We start from the raw sequence: 18952 nt of genomic DNA on the forward strand, positions 1-18952 counted from the left end.
TAAAACACTTTCTTATCCCTAAAAGTTCCTTGTACTTCTGTAGATCAACATTGCTCATCTTTTTCTTCAGGTTCTATTTGGGTTTCTAGTAAAATGATACTGGGGAAAAAAACGACACTTCCTCATTTGTTTGGTTTCAGTTTCCACTGACTCGGGTGTTTTAAGTCAGTGGGATATCAGGTTTATTGTTTGATTTCTGATAACCAGGTTTCTTCCTGAATGCCCATTGCCTTTCATTCAGCCGGCCATCCATCTCTTCTGTGTAAATGTGGGATGAACTTCTGTTAACATCTAGTTATTATGCTTTAATGCAGCCTGAAGATATATATATGACATAAAAATGATATTATTATGCTATTTATAAGCATTATTATTATTATTAAAGTAATATATATTGCATGTATTATAGTAATAAAGCAGTATCTAGGAACATTAATCTTTCTTATACAGTTTCAGTTATAAATTCTTCTTCTAAGTAGTTAGTTGACAGAACCAAGGAAATTATCTCAGTCCCTGTTCAGTATTAGTGATTTCTTTTTCTGGAGATTTCTTYTTCCAGTTTTGGGGAACTTGCAGTAACTTCCCAGTGCTTGTTGATTGTAACTCATTTCATAGGACCAACCGAAACCACTTAAGTACACAAAGGATCTGCTTATGTTTTGGTAGCTAAGCTACACTGGGAAAAAGCTGATAGAGAAGGGGAAAAAAGTAAGGTTGCCCTGATTTGAGCTATAATTAAGGTCAGAATCAAGTACTTCCTTGATAAATGTAGTTGTATATGCATTTATATGCACATATGTGTATATGCATCCTTGTTTCTCTGAAGTTTTTAAACAGTAATATTGTAGTTTGCAAAATCAAAATGAACGATCCAAAAGAGATGTCAGCACCTGATGTGGACAGGTGCCTGTTTCTGTACAGATTGTGTGGATAGCAACAAAAATAATAGCATGAAAAACAGTGTAAAAGAGTGTTCTAGTTTTAACTGTGATTATCCTCGTTACCGTTTTCAGATTCTATGGAAAACAGCTGGYGAATGGCTAAAGACAATTACCAATTTTCATATAGTTGATTTTATTGAAATCCTCTGTAACTAAAACATAGCTTATGATTTCCCTAGCTACAGTATTTCTGGAGTTTTGGAAAAGACGGAGAGCAGTATTAACCTATGACTGGGAYCTGATAGACTGGGAAGATGAAGAGGTAAGACAAAACAGTTACATTTGGATTATATTTGCTATTTGCGTTATATTCAGGTTTCTAAATCCAGTTTCCAAATATGCAGGTGTGCCTGAGAAGGGAGAAAGCTTGCACTCTGCTGCCTTATCTGTTTCTGCTTTTTGAGGGGCTCTTTCCCACTTTTGGCAGCTATTTCCAAGGATTTCACAGGAGCAAGTTATTTGCTTATTGGAGTTGGAGGCCTTTGAGAAAGACTTTTTGTCAATATGAATTTATTAATGTTATATCGTATGTACGTCTGGTTGTCCGTGAGGTAATTGCAACCTAAATGGAATCTCCCATGTCATTCCAGGAAGAACTGCGCCCCCAGTTTGAAGCTAAATATTCCCAAGTGGAAAGAGTGAATCCGATCACAGGAAAACCTGAACCTTTCCAGCCTTTCCCTGATAAGCTCAGTCGACTGATGGTGTCTGTCTCAGGAATATTCTTCATGGTACTGTGCAACAATAGTGGAATTATAAAGGACATTAATGTCATCCTGATATAAATATTAATGTAAATAACGAGTGCATTCCCTAAGGAATTCTCTGGAGGAATCTACTGTTGATTCAATGGAAAATAATTCAGACACTTGAGTTTGTTCTGATTTCTCTAATCCTTTAACACTTCTCTCCAGATTTCCCTGGTACTCACTGCAGTGTTTGCAGTTGTGGTGTATCGTCTGGTAGCTATGGAGCAGTTTGCATCATTCAAGTGGTATTTCATCAAAAAGTACTGGCAGTTTGCAACGTCTGGCACYGGAGTCTGTATCAATTTTATGATCATCATGTCACTCAACGTGGTAAGTTTTTGGTTTTGAACAAGCACATGAAACTGATTGAACGTAACTTGTTTTTAACAATAAATATTCAAGAAAATATTTTCAGAACTGGCAATTACCTCGGGCTAAACTGTCATTTAAAATAAAGACTGGAGATAATTAATAAATAAACAGATAAAGGAGTTTTCTGTAGAAGTCTGATAGCCTCTTCAGTTTACGCTTTCATGCAGAGGAAAGATTTATGGTAATGACTTTCACCAAGTTCACATAGATTTGTTTCTAAGGGTAGAGGAGAGGCATCAAGCTGCTGTTTGAGCACTTCTCGTGATTTATTCGATCTTGATTTATATTTATATATGTAGACATAATGTGTGTGGGTGCACATGCATCCATTTTTATGGATAAAGAGAAAGAAGACAAAAGTTAGTTTAATGAAAATTTCACTGGAAAGTATATATCCAGAGCTAAGGCATTTCCCTTCTCTGTCCAGCTAACATGATGCTCTAGGACAACAAAAGACTTTTAATTTTAGTTTTCCTTCTGCATTTGACATCCCAACAGACATTATTTGCTATCCTTACACTATCTTTTTTTTTTCTCTTTTAGGTATATGAAAAGGTTGCCTACCTCCTGACGGATTTAGGTATGTAGGTCTTTGCTATTCGTCACTTGTGACATGTACTTTCATATTTCTGTACCACAGGGTTTTGAAAGCTTCAGATATGCATAACAAGATACTGGCATTGCTCTAATCAAGTGAGAAATATCAAAGAAAAAGAGTGCAATAGCTGAACTAAGGGAACAATGCAAAAGAAAGGAAATCATTGTAATACTTCAACACCATTGAGCATGTTTAATAGTATCAGCTGAAAAAGAGACAGCTTATGATAACAAAGTAACAGTATATTCTTCTTAAAATACTAATAACAAATTTCTGATTCTTCCTAATTGCTTTGTTAATTTTTATTTTTTTTTAATTAGCACTTTCCTACGGAAAGAATGTATTAAAGGAAAACTACCTCTTCAAATACAAGAATGCTAAGTCATAAATTATTAAAGTAGCTGTAATTTAAATATTTATAATAAAGCTTCTCGTTGTGATTCAGCCATAGAGGTAAAGCTTTCAAAAAACAAGAAAGTAAAAACAGTATTTAACATCTACTCTGTGAATTCCTTTCATCACATCCTCTTAGACATTTTCTTTTAGCCCAAGTCAAAAAATGCAGTTGATTTTTGTCACAGCTTAAAAGCAAGCTCATTTTTAAAAAAATTAACAGCTCCCTCTTCTGGTTAAAGGATTGAAGAGCATACATTAAAAAAAAATTACAGATGTGTTTCAGATAACAGGTAGATAGACTGATTAGAAAGATGCAGAGTGACTAATCAACTTATTCAGGTTATTAAAACATAATAGAAATTTGAATAACAGCTTAAATTATTGTAACATATTTTTTAACAGACCACTTTTTATCCCTGCTTAACTAAATCTTTTTTGGTGTATTGTCTTAGACGGGGGAATAAGAAAGAAAATAATTATTCCTTTACATACCTGAGCTGTTTTTTCCAACAGAACATAAAAAATAGCCTCTTGACTTGAGCATAATGGAACTTCAGTTGTTTGAGCTATGTGGAGCTTCACTCCACTTGCTAACATATTGCTCTYCAGGCAGCAGGATGTCCTGTTAAATTCTGAGGAATAGCAATGTTTACACGGGGAGCTCGTATACTGTCAAYTCATCTCCTAGTTTACTTTAAAGCAGACTTTACCTTTATAGCAAAGCAATAAATGGTATCTATTTTAATTCTAAAACTGGCTCATACATATGCTTTGAAACCTTGATTGATGTGCTGTATTCCAAATGTATTCATCAACAAAAGCTATTGGAATTTTTTGACCGAAAGTTGCTAATACTAACAGTTTTCACTCCTAATTAAGACTAATCCCATCCTAAAAGCTGTAAGGAAAAATGCCCAAGGATGTGAAGACTGACATGCAATATTTGTAGTTCCAATGCACATTTCTACATTTACATACAAAAACTAAAAAAATAGAAGAAAAGAAGGTCTCCATYGTTTGTGCATTGCCTTATACGTTACCTGACACTTCACAGGCTTTGTCACATATGAAGTTTGTGGGGGAAAAGAAATCAATATGTCTCTAGACATGAAATTAAAAATTTGCACTGAATCTAGATTTTTCAAAAGGAAAACAGGAATTTCCCTTCCYTCCAAGTCCTGGGGCATTCTGTAACTTGGGGATTGTCTCTTGTGACCTGCAGACCGAGGGCTTTGAGGAAAAAAAATAATAATTGCAACCCAGTGGGTTTCTTGACTTCAATCCCTCGCTTGTTTTGTTAGTGCTAATTGATCTATGAGCAGAGCTTGATGTAAATTGAGTTCATTTCTGTGTGTGTGATCCATGCTGTCTTATTCCACAGAGCACCCTCGAACGGAATCCGAGTGGGAAAACAGCTTTGCCTTGAAAATGTTCCTCTTCCAGTTTGTCAACTTGAACAGTTCTATCTTTTATATTGCTTTTTTCCTTGGCAGGTAGGTAATAGTTTGCTAGCTGCTRTTAAAAAAAAACTTACATAGAACCCATAATTGTAGAGGTTTGGAGAAAATAAGTTGAAAGTATGAAAATTTATGAATAGATGAAAATATGTTGAATTTCTGAAATGTAAGATTTAGATGTGACAGTTTCTGCAGATGATTAACAGCACAATTACTGTTTTCAGTTCTCTGTGAAGGTGGAATTCTTGAAATCTTCTGTTTTTTTGAAAAGCTAGACAGTAAAAATTTGCTTTTTATGATGGTTTCTACACTTGATTTAGATACTAAAAGAAAAAACATTTGTGAGAATTCAGAACCTTTGGAAATAAATCCTCTTCCGAACATGCATCTATATTTACCCTTAAAGTAGAGAGCTTCATTCATTTCTCTCAGTTAATCCCATTTGGGAGGATTTCCTAGGACCCATTTCTGTAACTAATAATATGTGCTTGTTTTGTCCAGCAACGTATTTGCCGTAGAGTCACTAAACTTTTTGTTGCATCTTGTATCTAATGACACGAAGACAGGGTGCTGCACCTTTTTTTGCATCCTCATGTGAAATTTTTACTGAGATGATTAATTATTTTTATTCAGTTCATTTCACAGACTCATGTCACAAGAATCTGTTTCTGTTAGATCTATAGGAAGGGCTTCTTTGTGATGAGTTTGGAGCTGATTTTATGCTTTTACATCAGGATGCAACCCAATACGAACTTCAGCTGATCTCTGTGCTGTGGGAGATACAATTGCAAGGGTTTGACTTCTTTGGAGCAGATTAGACAGATATCTAAAATCTCTGAAGCTCAAATTTTGATTTTGGACATAATAAAAATTCAGGATCAGTCACAGAATGATGGTCTCTTTACTGGCTGGCATTTCAAAACAACTGTGTCCTACAGATAGATTTAAACCTCTGGGATTTAATCTGTTTGTGCTTCATGAGTTCTCTCAGTAGATGTTGCAAAATAGCTCTGCAGATGAGGGTGCTCCTGGAATGTCCACTRAGAAACAGCAATCTTGTTTTTCAGATTTGCAGGCCGCCCAGGGAAGTACAACAAGCTTTTTAACAGATGGAGGCTGGAAGAGGTAAACAATCCCGTTTTGTGTTTCTGGTAGGAAACTGTGGGATGGCTGAAAGACATGAATTAAGTCCAGTTTGAAAGATTTATCATTCCATCTGAGTGYGGAGAAGAATAAACTTTTATTTATAGCAAAAGCTGAGAAGCTGGAGATATGTTTTTCCTCCTGCCTTCTCAGCTGTGCTGAGTGACTCTCCATGAGGCACTTGTTTCCTTCTGCCTGGCTGTCTGTGACAAACAAACTGTGATATTCCCTCGCCTCACTGGCTGCATTTGAGTCCCAAACTGATGGTATTTCCAGGTTATGTGGCACTTCTGGATGCAAGACATGCATGTAGTGCCATCAGTTGTCCATGGCAGCTTCTTGAGTTGGTACTATTGTTAAAATACCAATTTAAATAAAAATAGAATTTCAGCCTGTAAATTAAGACCTGCACTTCTGATATTAATAGCTCCAGTCTCAGTAGAACCACAGAGAAAAATACCACAACGTTAGAGTCTCTTGGTATAAAAAAGGTTCTGTGATTAGTGTAGCTAGTGAATGTGCCAGTATATATTGCTTACTTTATTGTACATTGTTTTGGAAATTTGTACGGCTGAGATACTGGTAGCAGAGCTTCCACTGTTTGCACCTAGGATATTACAGATAAAATATTACCCCAGTCTTTTGAAATGAATGCTTATCCATTTGTCTAAGAGAAGCACGCTTTATCCTTTATCATAGACCTTTCACATATCTCTATCCTTACACCAGATAATACTATTCCTTTGTTCAGGAAAAGAAATGCCTAAAGACTGTTCCGTTATAGTTTGTGTTGGTATTTCTGCTGTTAATTTTCTCTTAGGATTCAGGTACCTAAGAAGAGTGTTTTTTTTATGAGCCGTGCCTGAGTATTTTCCATTCATTCTATGAACAAATAAAAATAAAAGGAATTTTCTGATTTTAGCAATCAATCTTTTTCCATTTGTTTCAGTGCCATCCGAGCGGCTGCTTGATAGATCTGTGTTTGCAGATGGGAGTTATTATGGTTTTGAAACAAATGTGGAACAACTTCATGGAACTGGGCTATCCGTAAGTTTGGTTGTCAATGTTTGTTTTGCAAAGCAGTGATCACCTGGCACTGTGATTCAGTGACAAGGAAATATATATATATATATATATATGTATGTATGTATGTATATGTATATGTATATATTTTATATATATGTGTGTGTGTGTCTGTGTGTATGCGTATTTTTTTTTTTAATGGAGGGTAGAATGTGGTCTTTAAATTAATTGTCTCAACTGATGAAGACTTAGTGTGTAGCTACAATACCCAGGTGGTGAAATCCATGTTCATAAGCACTTAAAATGGGATTCTTTAGCAAGTTCAGGTTTGTGTGACTTGCGCTGTCTCTCAGAACTTAATGCTCAAGRTATTAATGCTGCAGGTGTAGTTTTAATCTCCCTTAAGCAGATGGGGGGAGACTTTGTTACTAGTGTTTACCTAAGTTCAGTATTTGCTCTGAGGTCTAAAAATGTGATTGCGAAATACATGACTAGGTCTACACTCTTCCTCCACGTACTGGGAGAGAAATAGAGTATAAATAGTCCAGTGTTAGAAGAGTTTCTCTTTCAAAAACACCATATTTGGAGAAGATTTCTTCTTTTTCCATCTTATCTTCACATACAATGATACTATATATTTACTCTTAAGGGAAGCAAGAGTGGCTGTGCAGAAATAAATCTATGCACGATGTATTAGCCATTTACTTTAGTTATTATGATTTAGTATAATATATTTATTTTACACACACACACACACACACACACACACATACACATTAAATACTCAAAATCATAATGCCAAGACCAGAGCTTCTGGAACCTCTTCATAAAATGTTGTTTGCTACAATACTGTAAATATTGTATACAACAGTACTAGCAAATATGCTTGCTGAGCAAGTGCAGTCAATAATGGTGTGTTTATCTGACACAGGTTACTACAGAACTGGTGGTCAAGACGCAAAATGAAGAAAGGAGGGCAATTAATGGAACATAAGATTTCTCTACCTCAGTGGGAAAAAGATTGGAATCTGCAGCCTATGAATCTCCATGGCTTAATGGATGAATATTTAGAGATGGGTGAGCAAATTTAGAGAGAGATGTGCTTTCTTAAAAAAAAAAAAAAAAGAAAAAAAAAGAGAATGGACTAAAGTTTTACTTGGATCTTTTGTATATCCCATTTCTAACCATGGAACTTTCTTTTTTCTCTAGTTTTACAGTTTGGCTTTACCACCATCTTTGTTGCTGCCTTCCCCCTGGCACCTCTCCTGGCATTGCTAAACAACATCATAGAAATAAGGTTAGATGCATACAAATTTGTCACCCAGTGGCGGAGACCTATGCCGGCAAGAGCAACAGATATAGGTGAGAGAACCTAATGACTGTCACAGGCAGGTACCACCTCCGTGTGTTTTCTTCTTAAAACTTAACCCAGCTTAACCCTAGAAATATTTCATCTGTCAAGAATGTAATTGATAGGTAATATTATAGATGTTAGTAATGACTATCTAAGAGGATTTCTTTTCAAAATTCCTTTACATTTCTAGTGAGGAAACATAATAGTATTTTGAAAATAGGCCATTCATTAGATCCCGAAGTGTTATTTTAGACTTTTTTTTAGGGTTCGGATTTGCTACACTCAAATGCTATCAGTCAGTCAGCAGAATTTCAAAATTGAGATTCCATCATGTGTGAGGATTAAATTCACTTTTGGTTTTAAATTGAACTAAATAAAAATACTTCTTTTATTTGACCATATGTTTGTATTTGGCCTTTCTAACCAAAGATTTTGATTGTGCATTTACTGCTTAGCCATTTCTTCTTAACAAGGAAAAGTTCCTAGAAAGCTCCAATTCACATGGAGCGTGTGGTGGCAGGAATGTTGAGACATTGCTTAATCCCAGTCTGACTTTTTGGCTCTCTAATTCTTTTGCAATAAGCAAGGAGAACTCTAAAGAGAATAAACTTGGGGACTTTTTTTTGTCGTTTGTCTTGTTCTTAGGTATCTGGTACGGGATTCTGGAAGGAATTGGAGTTCTGGCTGTCATCACCAATGCCTTTGTTATTGCCATTACTTCGGATTACATTCCGCGCTTCGTCTATGCATACAAATACGGCCCCTGCACGGATCAGGGATACAGACAAGAAAAGTAATGAAGATACTGTTTTGTAACGTATACATTCATATTTCAGTGGAAATGTGTTTTGCTAACATCTTTCACGGGCAGTATTTTATCTTTTTCATCCATGCAAAACTTCACCAAAGTTAAGTGCAAGCAACCCAACCATGAAAATCATGACTACTAAATGAATACATATATATATGCAATATGAATCAGCAACTTTCAAGCTCTTCCTACATGAACTTTCCTTCCTTTTCTGCAAGAGCTCTGGTCTTTATTCTGCCCTCATACTCCCACATGCATACATATTCTCCCGAACTCTCTTGTATCCTAAAACTTGCCTTTCCAGGGGAATTTAGTCAAATTATGGGACACATTTTCAGGAGGACAGGATGGTTTTGTATCTGTTATTTGCAAGGAATAGATAAAAATTTAACTACTGTAGTCATAATTCATTTGTATGATTTCTTTCATTCATATCACTATCTTGCTGCCTGTAACACATCTTTTTGGTTTATAGTGTTGGCGAAAATTCTCCTTTCATTCAACTCATAAAACCTGTCATTTTTTTCACATATGCTGCATGATTGATGGCAGATTCTGCAAGGATGTTAAATTGTTCAGTCTTTCTGCATCTCTAGCCATTATTCTAAATTAAAATTTCCAAGTTACAGAAGTTGCCAGGAAAGATCTCTGCAAATAGCAGGAAACTGTGTTTTATAGCTGCTGATAGATAAAAAGCAAAAGATGAGAAGTTCTCAAATGAAAGTAGCATGTATCCTTGAAATGCATTTTATTTCTTTCAGATTAAACTTCGCTTCTCTGTCTAAAATTTTAGAATGGCTTTCAGCCCTAATAAGTAAAGAAGATAGTAATGCCTGCTGCTATGYAATAACAGAATAGGTTTGCCTGCAGAATCTGTGTTACGTGATCACCTTATGGAGAAAATCTTGATCCTGTGTCTTTTCCCTTTAGATGCCTAAAAGGATATGTCAACAGCAGCTTATCAGTGTTTGATCTGAGTGAGCTTGGGATGGGCTACTCTGGATATTGCCGGTATGTTTGGACACTCCTATTTCGTCTAAAGTGGACATTAAATTGGAAGTCTCCACGACAGAATTACTCCCAGAGTAGTTTTATTTCTTCCTGTAAAAGCATTGGGGTATAAGTTTGTTCAAAATGGAAGTTGCAGATGGGAAGGTTGTATGCTTGGCTGCAGTACTAAGGTATTTGAAACCTGTGTTTCTGTGTTTTTATTGGCCTCTTCTAAACCTTATATTTCAGGCCTCTATAAACTTACTTGTTTGAAAGTTTCCTTAGCTGTAAAATGAGGGTAAAATTTCATTTTTTTTTAACCGTCCTATGAACTCTTAAAACTAAAAGAATGTCTCKTACCATTTTGTTCTGGAGTGAACTCAACACAGGATCCCAGGCAGCTGAATTGCTCCTGAAGTATGCTTGCTTTGCCTTTCCTTTTTTAGCCAGCACAAGGAGAGGCTAGTGAGTTCTTTACAATGTCCAGTATTTTGAAGAGGTTGCTTTACTGGGATTTTTCCTTTCTTTTCCAGGTACAGGGATTACAGAGCACCGCCGTGGAGTTCGACTCCATATGAATTCACTTTGCAGTTCTGGCATGTCCTGGCGGCACGGCTGGCTTTCATTATCGTATTCGAGGTCAGTCAGAGAAGGGAAAAAATGTCTTATTCCCATTTAAAATCCAAGTTGATGGTTTCGCAGTGGGCCCATAAATGAGGGAGTATCAGTGTCATTAGGTGCTTGCTCGTGAAACTCGAGAGAGAAAATAAAACATTTCATTCTCCCCACTCCACTGCTTCAAGCTGCATTGAAAGAGTATGCAGAGTTTTTTCAAATCCCTCCAAAGTCTTGTTTTCTCTACAGTCTTCTAACAAGACAGTGTGGTTCCCCACAAAATCTTCTACGTTTTGTTGAAGAAGAAAAAATAAGACTTAAGACTACAGTAAGCAGAGCTATTACAACTTAAAACATGGACTACTTGTTCTCCAGGAATGTGTTTTGCTTTTAGTTATGAAGACTCTTTCTACAGAATATTCGCTATTGTTTTTGAACTGATTTATCCTGCAATCACATCTTTATTTAGGTTACAAGATGTACATAGATTTACTTAAATACGCTTAGATTCACTTTTAGTAGACTTTGACATTTTCCCTTTTTGTTATACAGTGGTAAATTGCTCGTGTGTATGTGTATTTGTGGGTCTTTATACAAACACACAGATCGCTTTTCAGCACTAAATAAAATCTTAGCTCCAGTTTTGCCACTGACTTTTAGGCCTGAAAGTTTAGTCCTAGAAATTAATATTTAACYGTCCTAGAAGTAATTATTTTTGTTCTTCTTTTTCAGCACCTTGTTTTTGGAATCAAGTCTTTCATTGCCTACCTGATTCCAGACATGCCCAAAGACTTATGTGACCGCATGAGGCGAGAGAAATACTTGGTCCAGGAAATGATGTACGAGGCTGAGCTGGAGCACTTGCAGAAGGAGCGGAAGAAGAACGGGAAGCAGTATCACCACGAATGGCCTTAGCTGACACCACGCTGCAACAAAACAAAAGCACTCTTTGGAAGTTGGGGAGTGCAGTTGCAGAACGAGGTCAGCATCTGACACGAGCGCGGGGGATTCACGGTGTACATATGTTCTTGATGGGCAGTCCAGCTGCAGGCTTTGGTGGGCACCTGGAAGTAGATGCTTCCAATGAATAACATGAATAGCCTTGGCTGCCTGTGCTGACTTGGTGGTGAGCAGCACGGACAGGACTGGCGCTGAAGAGCGTGCAGACAGCTCCGAAATCTGGACTCTCCTTGGTTAGAAAAGGCAAAGAATGTTCATGCTATTCATGAGGATACTATCAGCTTAGCGAAAATAAAATATTACCTGTAAACTTATACAGTAAGGGCATGACTAAAACCAACTCACGTGATATCCACTATTTCTACAGCTTCTGATTGCTCAGCTGCATCTGTAATGCCTCTGAACAAACGAGCAATTGTTGCCTTTGTGGCCATAACTTGATATAAAAGATCTTTCAGGCTTACTATTTTGTCAGGTTTGTCCTAGTCTCTTGTCGAGATTGTGGATGTGGTCCTACCCTACCAAGGGGGTATATGGCTGCTTAACATATACTATGCAGTTTCATATTTGCACATCGATTTCATTAARTTATCCTCCTCGTTGAAAACCAAAAAAAGCAATCCTAAACTGAGCGAGAAAAGAGCAGCACGGAGAGCACGCAGCTCGATTTGCAGATGATGTGGCTGCCCAAAAGGCTTTTCACTTTTATATGCACCAAGGCCACCTCCAGAGCCTGCCGGAGGGCGAGCCCCTGTCCGAGCGTGTTGCTCTCCTCTCTGGGCAGCAACTCCACAACTTTGCAGGGTAGAAATACTCGGGCACCGTGCAGCTGACTTCMTTCCGAGTAGATAAATACCTATTTAGAGGATGCAAGCTTCTGCAGAAACACCTAGCAGGTGAACACTGCCCCTTTGTGACTTGCTCGTTCAGGGACAGAGAAGCAGAGCACTTGATAGCGGCGCTCCTATTGTAATAGTCAATATTCCAGTGATGTGCACTTCTGCTATTGGGCTGCATAAGGCAAAGCATGGGAACTAGGTACATGCAGATATGTATAGGGGTTGTATGTAAATGCACACACGCACGATGGTTATTTTTAGATTTTTTATTGTTATTTTTATGCCTTCTTACAATTTTGAGAGGCTTTTTGGATAAAACTCACTAAGAGTAGAAATGAGGGGCTTTTTGGGTAATAATCACTAAGAGTAGAAATGCACATAAAGCATTGAATTTTTCTGTGTATATGGCTTAAGGCGGTGCTGCTTGTGGCTACAGGCACATTTGTGTGATGAAGTTGTTTATTAGTAACAKTTTGTAATGCGGGATAAGAAGCACTTAAGTTAAACAAGTGGGCAGGAATCACTTGCAGAGAAGAGAACAGGKGGACAAAGTTACACTCATTCTGCTTCTAATATACAATTTTAAATATTTGTTTTTATTTATATTAGATGAGAAAAAAAAAAACAAAGCAAAGATGCAACAAAGCACAGTAACTGTAAGAAATGCAAATGTTAGCCATCAGTTTTAGCAGTAAAAATGCAGGGAAGTCACTGGTGACAAATATGAAAAGACCTGAAGTTTTACTTAAGATATTGAGCCAAAAAAAGAGTATCCACTCCTATATCTTTGAAAAATCTTTTTTTTAATGTTACATAAAATTAATCTTAAGAGCACAGAACCCCTTGAAGTGGATGAATAAGATCTGTTGTGTCTTGGGGAAGCCTAAAATCAGACCCTCAGTTTTATTAGTCACCCTACCTTATTCAGGAGATGTCTTGGTTAAGGTGAGTTGCCTGTGACCAGGCGAGGCCAGGGTAGGAGCATCTCTAGTACGGCACAACAGAGGGAARAAACTGGAAGCCGGGTGTTGCCCATTAGCTCGGCGACAAGGGGCTGCTGGATCTGAGCTTCTCCCTTTTGGCAAGGGGTTTTTTYCCCCTTCCCATTACGTTTTGCATTTTGAATTTCTTAGGATTCGTCTTGAGAAATAATTCAAACGTTCCCTGCAGTGCTTTTGTAATCACGCTGTTTGATTTGATTTATTGCTTCACTGTTTGTGAGACAGAGTATCGAGCACTGTTTGACAGCTTAACTGTGTGTCAAAGGATCCATTTTTGTGCCATATAACGGTAGTACTTCAGTTCTTCATCAGGTCACAGGTGAGCTCTCTTTTTAGTGTTTTCTTTAGGATAGAAAAAAAAAAAAGGCCTTGGCTGGCCCAAGGTATAAAAATTTAGCATAAAGTTAGGCAAAAAATGAAAAATACTGATTAATTATTTTATATTTTCTTCTTTCTGCTGAGGATATTGGCATATGACAGTACCAAGTGAGCAAAATCCCATCGGGACCTTACCAATACCTATGGAAGGAARCCTTTTGTATTTGAGGATGCTTTTGGATTTAAATAGCTATGTATATTCTTAATGATTTTCCGCACATACCAGGCAAGTACGTAGGTCTGGCACTGTTCAGTTTATGCACTGGGAAAGCACAAGAAGTTTTGGGGAATTCCTGTGCGTGGCCTTTTGGTTCTGGAGGATAGCAGCACCGTCTAAAGGCTTTGCCCCTATCTAGCCTTTTGCTTAAGCTGAGAAACCCTTTTTTCTAGACTTCATTTCACGTGGTGTTTGCATTGGCTGCACGTTATCTTCCTAAAGTGTAAGGCACACACTGTCCTCAGGAATAATGTATTTTATGTATGGCGAATGAACTTTTCATATTCTAAGTATTGTCTTTACAAAAAAGAAAAAAAAAAGAAAAAAGAAAAACAAAGACTAGTATGAATAGATTGTGCATGCAGGCTGCATTTGTAAAATCTGACAAAGCTACCAACTGTGCAAAAATGCTTTAGATCGTTGCTGATCTAATGTGTGACAACTTTGCTCTATGCATGCGCCCTTAGAGAGACTGCATGAGCAAGTACGTATTTTTAAACACAAAAAGATTACTCCAAAATGTCTTAATTATTCCTAACCAAATTCAGCGTCTTGAGCCAGACAAAAAAGAAAACTCCACTTTAAAAACAGTAGAAAACCCATGCAGGTTATAGGCATCTCATTTCCAATTACTTTAATCTAAAGTTAATTAGATTTAATTTGCTCTCCTGAGTCCCCTTCTCTGTATGGGGAGGTGCACGAAGAGCTTGGGGGTCCCCATAGGGATCTGAGGGGGTTGCCTTGGGGTTGAGTGTTGGCATCCTCTCCTGCAGAGCTCCTAGTTGTGTGTCCTGCTGACACRTACAGCTCCAAAACCAGGCACACTGCGTCAGGGCAGCCCATCTCTTTCTTTCTTTCCTACCCCTTTTTGCCACTGAATTTATGGAGAAAATGGGGCTTAACACTGAAGTTGTTATCAGTGACCASGAGGCTACGGTTTCCATAATCACGATAGGCCATAGATGTTATTTCTTTAGTTATTTCTTTAAGATTTCTTTATTTCTTTAAGATGTCTTTATCAYGACAACATGGACACATTGCTTGTTACCATGCCCTTTTCCAACTTGTCTTACATTTTCTTCTGAGGATCATTTAGGCTCAGTTGGGCCCYGCTGAAGACTCAAAGAAAAATGTCCAGAAGGAGTTGGTAAGAGTAAGTTACCTAGAGGTTAATGGAAAAGTCCCTCATTTTTTTCTAAGTTTTTTTTCATAAGGAGTTTTGCAGAACAACAACAGCAAAAATCTTGGGAAATCTTGCCCTTGGAGGGCAGTTTGATGTAGGGAAGGGTGGGAAATTCAGTGAGGTTTTATTCTGAATGTGTCCCTAAGACCATCAATCTAATGTAAGTTCTACAAGTTTGGCACATTTGGCATTTCCTTGCTGTGACTTGTTCCACTCCAAGTTCCAGTTATTGCTGCTGCCAGAGATAATTTCTGGAGCTTTGGGATCCATTAATGTTTGCCTGTGAATGGTTATAGTGCACCGGGGAATTAATTAATCTTTTGAATTATACCACAGTTCATTTGGTGGTAATTAGTATATACTTATTAAGGAGCATTGTATCATTTCAGATTACCTGAAAATGATCATGATCCATAAAATGAAAAAAAAAAAAAAATCCTTCTTAGATAGTTAACTTTGACCTTCCATCACTTTCATGTAACGCTATTACAGACCAACTTTTTTACATTCACTGATTGTATAAATAAAACTTGTTTTATAGAAATAGCTGAATGGGAAGGCAATAAAGTTAATGGAAGATCAAACAATCACATTTTCTATTAAGTTTTTTATAGTAGAAAAGGGATAGAGACAAAAATAATGGTATTGGTGATCACTTAAAATATGGTAGTACTTCCAAAAACATTTAAACTTTTTTAATCATGAAAAAATACTCATGTTGCTCATTGGGAGGTGAAAGGTGAAATAAATAAACAAGCATCCTTTCATAAGATCAAATGATCTTCCCTACCATTATGCACATGCATTCTAGCRTCCTCCTAAAGACTCTGAGCCGTCCTAGGGCTGCCTTCCGTTTAACATTGGTTGGAGTTGACTTACAGTGAAGTTTTCTCTCCAACCACATTGGCTGTAGATTTGTATATTTGGGCCTCATTTGGGCACAGCACAAAGTTACCCCAAGAGCACAAAGTTCTCGTGACAGCACAAGAAGAGAGAAAGCACCTTGATATTCCRTATTCCACAGGAACATTTGCGATGTAGGGCTGGGATTTAGGCTGGAAATGCTAGTGGTATCTTCCCTCCTCACTGCACTGACACCTGATGTTGTGTTTTTTCCATTGGCTTCTCCCACCTTTTTGCCAGGACCTTGACAGTGTTTTACATTCTCTGTAGTTCGCGTTCTTATTGCTGGGAATCAGTGGTTAGGATGCTAACGGGTGAGCAATTGGCCTCAAACCCAAKGCAGTTTAAGGCTAGTGAGATTTTAAGCGCTAGGAACATGGTGAATTTTCTGTTAGAAACGAGAGGAAATTCAATCTCCTTTTTATTTTCTGTTTTATGTGTATGAGAGTTTTGTATTTAAAAAAAATCTACCAAGCTTTACTCTAATTTTTACCTAGATTAGTATCACTGAAATTTCAARTGTTTGAAATCTCATGTAAAATCTAACTAAATAACATGCTTCRGTCATTTTTACACTGATAGTCCTGGGTAACTTGCAATATCATCGTAAGACATTTCTTAAGGTGTGTATATATTTGAGATTTATGTAATATTTAAATACTACTTGGTTTCTAAGTAAAGAATTAGAAGAAAATTTGAACTATTTTTTCTATTCATGAATCCAAACTTTGTAAGTAATGTTTGAAACGAGATTACAATACTTACCACAAAATGTTTCAAATGAATTGACTTTTATGCACTACATGCTGGACGTTCTSTGGCCTGTCAGCTTTTGCTTTCCTTTGTGTTTTAAGGTTACTTTTACATCCCGAAATGTACCCCAAAATTAAATGAATTTGCTGAGGAAAATGTTGATCTGATTAACTAATGTAAGACACTTTTGGCATAAATTTGTCTTTGAGATGCTGTTTACTTTATCAAGGTTTACATGTACAAATGCAACTACTAATTGTATCATACACATTTGAATATTGCATTTTTCAGTAATAAACTTGGATATCTTTGAAGGAGAGTTTGAAGTTCATTATTCCAATAGTCAAAATTATATAAAAAAAAAGAGTTAAACACTGGGCTGGGAAACATAAGCTACTATTAACCCAGCTGCATGGGTAAGTAAATCTTCATAGTAACTTCAACCTAATTTAAAATGTTTACTAATCCTTTAGTGCCAAATTGCAATCACTATCTACTACTATTTATGCTCTGTGTTTAAGTGCTTAAGACTAAGAACATGTGTGTATAACCAAAGGGATGTTCCTTTTTATCTCCCAGCATCAAGCCTGGGGAAAAGTCCCATAAACTTGAATATACTTTAAGCAATCATCTAAAATCCAGGAGGGGTTTGTTTGTTTGCCTTGCAGCCACAATAGGAAGTAATTTAAGGGGTAAACCCTGTGTCGGACACTTGCCAAAGGTTTAATCCCTAAATGCTGCCTCAGCTGGTGTGTTCTTAAGGCACATACTCATTTTTCAAATTTTCAGTCACTAATGCTCTACTGCTTTCCATAATGACTAATAATTCCTTTAAGAGTTTGTGTGTTCCTAGTTTCTCCATCTTGTTTTTTCAGCTCAGTGGCCTGGCTAACTCGAAGCTCCGGGACCCTTGGGAACGTGCACAGCTAAATGCGGGGTGCTGGAAAAGGCTCCCCTGGCCTTGCATCCTCTGAGAAAAGCAGCAGGTGCCCGTTATAGCCAGGGGCTTCCTCTTGGATCCTGAGCTCTCCCAGGCTTCCGGATCTCTATTTTAATGGAAAACACTACAAAAGATGATGATAGCAAGGACTGGAGAGTCCTCTGAGCACTSGAGGATCTGTGTGCTTGCACTGTCCGCTTTTGCAGGGAGGGGAACCACCAGCTCCAGCCCTGGATGACGTTGGATAAAGCTCCACCAATGGACCTTGCTGAGTTTTCCTCTCTTCCGAGGTCTTTTGCAGCACTTTCCCTCTCTGGGCGGATCCTTGATTCAAGATGGAAAGTAAATGAGCGGATAACTCTAAAGCTGACATGAATATTTAATCAAAACAGTGATTTTTCTAGATGTAATTTTAATAGACATGGCTTCCTTAATGCTTGGTACAAGTTTTGTTACAAATGCACTACCAATTTACTATTTTGCTTTTTTACTTTCAGAATTATTTTACTATTACTCTACTGATTTAGTATTTTACTTTTATTATTTTACTTTTACGATTTTATTTATGCATGAGTAGGAGTATGTGGGAGTAAACTAAAACCCTGTGGTATATTTAACGTTTTACGTAGGATACTGAGACTGAATGGACAGCTTTAGCTGAAAACTAGCCAGAACTATAGGAGAGAAATTCTTCCAAAGGTTTGCACAAAGATATTCTGAGAGAATACAGGTCTAGCTGACCTGACTCACTGTCTTGCACGCTAAATAAGCAAATAGAAAGAATTCCTTCTGTGGCAAACGGTTTTGGAAGAATTTGAAAAAGATAGGTGAAAAAATATGGGAAGAAAAAATGGAAATTAGGCATTCCTCCAGCATGTGAAGCTCAAAAGATTCTCAAAGCAGTAAAAATACTGTGATGAGTAAGGAGCTCAAGTAAGAAATAGTTTATTTGGAGCACAGTTCCTATGAAACTGGTTGTTTCACAGTCAGATGTCTCTTAATCAGATATCCTCCCACTGTCAGTAGAGAGAGGGTAGTAGTCACCGTGTAGCTACACAGTTAGACATTGTTTTGAACCACCTTTGCTCTTGAACTGTTTTGAATTTTCTGGCATGATGGTTTGGCTTTGTTAGCACAGCCTAAGAGGTGATGTTTGTGGCCATCACATGTAACAGGTACAATGGTATCAGGGAGCCAGCCCCGTGGGGAGTGAGACGAACGAGTGACCAGATAACGGTGTTCAGAAGGTGGCAGACATCAACTGAGAGTGAGTCACGAAGGTAACGGCTGCCAGTTTGTTGGCAAACTGTCACCCCACAAGCAAGGCAG

The 18952-nt window shown here is 37.4% G+C and overlaps 1 protein-coding gene across 1 annotated transcript in view; it reads left to right on the forward strand.

Moving 5' to 3' along the window:
- Positions 1-16830, forward strand: part of ANO3 (anoctamin 3) — a 121604-nt gene extending 104774 nt beyond the window's left edge. Inside the window, exons 15-27 of the mRNA XM_026041143.1 lie at positions 1121-1203; positions 1532-1672; positions 1856-2020; positions 2606-2642; positions 4438-4549; positions 5581-5638; positions 6606-6703; positions 7611-7756; positions 7889-8041; positions 8679-8826; positions 9775-9855; positions 10368-10473; positions 11182-16830. Coding sequence (XP_025896928.1) covers positions 1121-1203; positions 1532-1672; positions 1856-2020; positions 2606-2642; positions 4438-4549; positions 5581-5638; positions 6606-6703; positions 7611-7756; positions 7889-8041; positions 8679-8826; positions 9775-9855; positions 10368-10473; positions 11182-11364 — 1511 coding nt within the window. The 3' untranslated portion in view covers positions 11365-16830. The remainder of the gene's footprint in view (positions 1-1120; positions 1204-1531; positions 1673-1855; positions 2021-2605; positions 2643-4437; positions 4550-5580; positions 5639-6605; positions 6704-7610; positions 7757-7888; positions 8042-8678; positions 8827-9774; positions 9856-10367; positions 10474-11181) is intronic.
- Positions 16831-18952: the final 2122 nt, after the last annotated feature.

This window comes from Nothoprocta perdicaria, unplaced genomic scaffold, assembly GCF_003342845.1.
Source record: "Nothoprocta perdicaria isolate Ctin4 unplaced genomic scaffold, notPer1 scaffold_28, whole genome shotgun sequence".
NCBI classification, from domain to species: domain Eukaryota; kingdom Metazoa; phylum Chordata; class Aves; order Tinamiformes; family Tinamidae; genus Nothoprocta; species Nothoprocta perdicaria.